At 34.7% G+C, this 2,594-nt stretch overlaps 1 protein-coding gene across 1 annotated transcript; it reads left to right on the top strand.

The window, feature by feature from the left end:
* Positions 1 to 66: 66 nt before the first annotated feature.
* Tsp_13151 (conserved hypothetical protein) lies at positions 67 to 1,715 on the top strand (the record flags this gene model as incomplete). The annotated part of the gene is made up of 5 exons (XM_003367055.1): positions 67 to 322; positions 373 to 459; positions 541 to 1,326; positions 1,450 to 1,592; positions 1,656 to 1,715. Coding segments are annotated over 5 exons (1,332 nt in total), but the record flags the coding sequence as incomplete, so codon positions are not given.
* Between the last annotated feature and the right edge of the window lie 879 nt (positions 1,716 to 2,594).

The following is a 2,594-nucleotide window of genomic DNA, read 5'->3' on the forward strand; positions in this document are numbered from 1 at the left end:
GGTATTGGATTCGGCTTCATCTATTTGCCGGCTTGTGTGTTTGTCAGTTATTATTTCGACAAAAAGCGTGCCTTGGCTACAGGGATTGCCGTATCCGGTAGCGGCTTTGGTACTTTTGTTTTTGCACCAATGACCGTTGCATTGATCGACCATTTCGGCTGGCAAGGGGTACTTTGGATTTTGGCAGGCTTCATAGCCAACTGTGCCGTCTGCGGTGCACTGCTCTGGCCATTGCCTGCTCCGAGGGGTGCAAAACAGGGGAACCATTCCACAATTGAACAGCAGCAACACAATATTGAAAATGAAAAATCACGTGAATCACGTTTTTTGTTTTTAAATTTTTTGTGGTTAATTAAAATTAATTATTTTCAGCTTTGAAAATTCTTCCAAGCATTGAAATTCATCCACCAGAAGAAGCAAATGAATGCAAAAATGAAGAAGAAGAAGAAGAACAAAACAGTAGCATATTTGTTTGTTGTTGTTATTAATTTTCTCCTTTTTTATTACAAAATTATTTAAAAATGGAAAATATGTTTTAAGAAGCAAAAAATAGCAAGAAAAACAAAAAGTGGACTTCAACTGATGAAAATGTGGTTCCTCTGGTGGATGCGTTCAAAATGAGGAAAACACTGTCATTTCAGCACATATCCGACAAGAAGCAGGCCCAGCCGACAACACTGCGGTGCATTTCTGCTTATTTGATTTACAATTCTGCAAGTGACAACAGTCTGGACAGTCCATTCGATCGGCCGGATGTCTTCTATCCCGGCTCGGTGGCCAATTTACCTCCTCTTCTACGTACGATTAGCAGTCAATCCAAGGAACGGAAAGTGACCGGAACATCCAAGTTGGAAGCTGTGATCGAGGAACTCGTCGATACGGATTTGTTGCCCAACCGGATGAAGAATAAGAAGAAGAAGAAGAAGAAGAGCAAACGCAAATTGCACCACATCCCGAGGACCATATCTCGCGTCTTGCTCAGCATGATTGATTACCATCTGCTCAAACATCCCTCCATGCTCATCTTGTCCATTGCCAACATTGTTGGCATGCTTGGCTTCTACGTGCCGTTTGTTTTCTTGGCCAGCTATTCGGACTCGCTTGGAAATACCAAAGAACAAAGTTCACTGTTGTTGTCTGTGATTGGAATTACAAACACCATCGGTAGGGTTATTTTCGGCTGGGTATCCGATCAACACTGGGTTACAGCTTTGACCATAAACAACATTGCTTTGCTTCTCTGTGGTTTGCTCACTTGCCTCTGCGTGGTATTCACAACGTACGAACTGTTGATTCTCTACTCAACATTATTTGGATTTTTTATAGGTATTTTCTAATTTTGCAATATAATAATATTGTTTGACAAGTAGATGTTATTATTATTATTATTATTCAACAGTAAGTGATATTGGAAATTTATGTTGATTTATGGAAATTTCTTCATTACAGCACCGTACATCTCCCTCAGTGCAGTGATTCTGGTTGAAGAACTCGGTTTGGAAAATTTGACAAATTCTTTCGGACTATTGACCCTGGCTCGCGGAATTTCAGCAATGGTCGGCAGTCCATTGGGCGGTGAGCATTTATTTTTAGTTTTTTTTGAAATTTCAAAATTTTTCAAAATCATCTATTTTTTGCTTTCTCTTATTCTTTAGGAGCAATATTTGACATCACCGGATCGTATAAATTTTCATTCTTCTTTGCGGGATCTTTAATATTTATATCCGGATTAATCAGCTATCTGATTCCCTTGCATCATTATATTCAAAATAGAAAAAAACGAAAATTATGATATAAAAAATATAATATTCCCCTTCATTTTAAAATTGTTTCTTTTTTCTATTTCTTTTTTTCTTTGCAATAAATGACAAACTCTATAAAGCCATCAATCAGCCAATTAATTTATCATATCATAACGTTTATTATTTATTTTTTGTTTGTTTCCACAAAAACATTGTGATCAATTGCATCATGTGCTCAAAGAAAAATTACTTTAATCACAACATCTTTCTACACATGCGTAAGTTTTTATGATAATTTATGACCTCTTGGTACTACTGATGTACCATATTGTTGTCTTATAATTGTGGTGAATATTTTTTGGCAAATGTAATTTTGAGAAAAGCATATTTGTTAAAGTTGTTATTTTTTTGTTCTATCATTTGTTTTAGTAAATATAAAATATGAATTTCAAAAAAATTTTAACCATACAATGAAAATACTCTTGTGAAATAAGCGTTTTTTGTAATTTTCTATAAACAAATCACGATACACAAAAATAAACTTATGCTATGGCTAAATGTTGAAAAAATGTATAAATGCATTCGTTGTTTTCAATTCATCACTTTCAACGCTAGTGAAGAAACATTATGTATCTGAAATTGCTAGCATTAAAAAATGATTTTTTGTTTTTATTCCAATTGGATCGCGTGTATATGATAATTTCCATTTAATTGTGCGTTGTGGTAATAGATGGAACGGTATGATGTTATATCAAATTTACTATTAAAAATTTTTTCTCATAATATGAAAGCAATCTCTTTTTATTGTTTGTTTGCTTGAAATTCAGCTTATGCTCTGCTTTTGTTCAATTT

The sequence above is a fragment of the Trichinella spiralis genome (assembly GCF_000181795.1).
Source record: "Trichinella spiralis strain ISS 195 chromosome Unknown Scfld4912, whole genome shotgun sequence".
In the NCBI taxonomy this organism is placed as follows: Eukaryota; Metazoa; Nematoda; class Enoplea; order Trichinellida; family Trichinellidae; genus Trichinella; species Trichinella spiralis.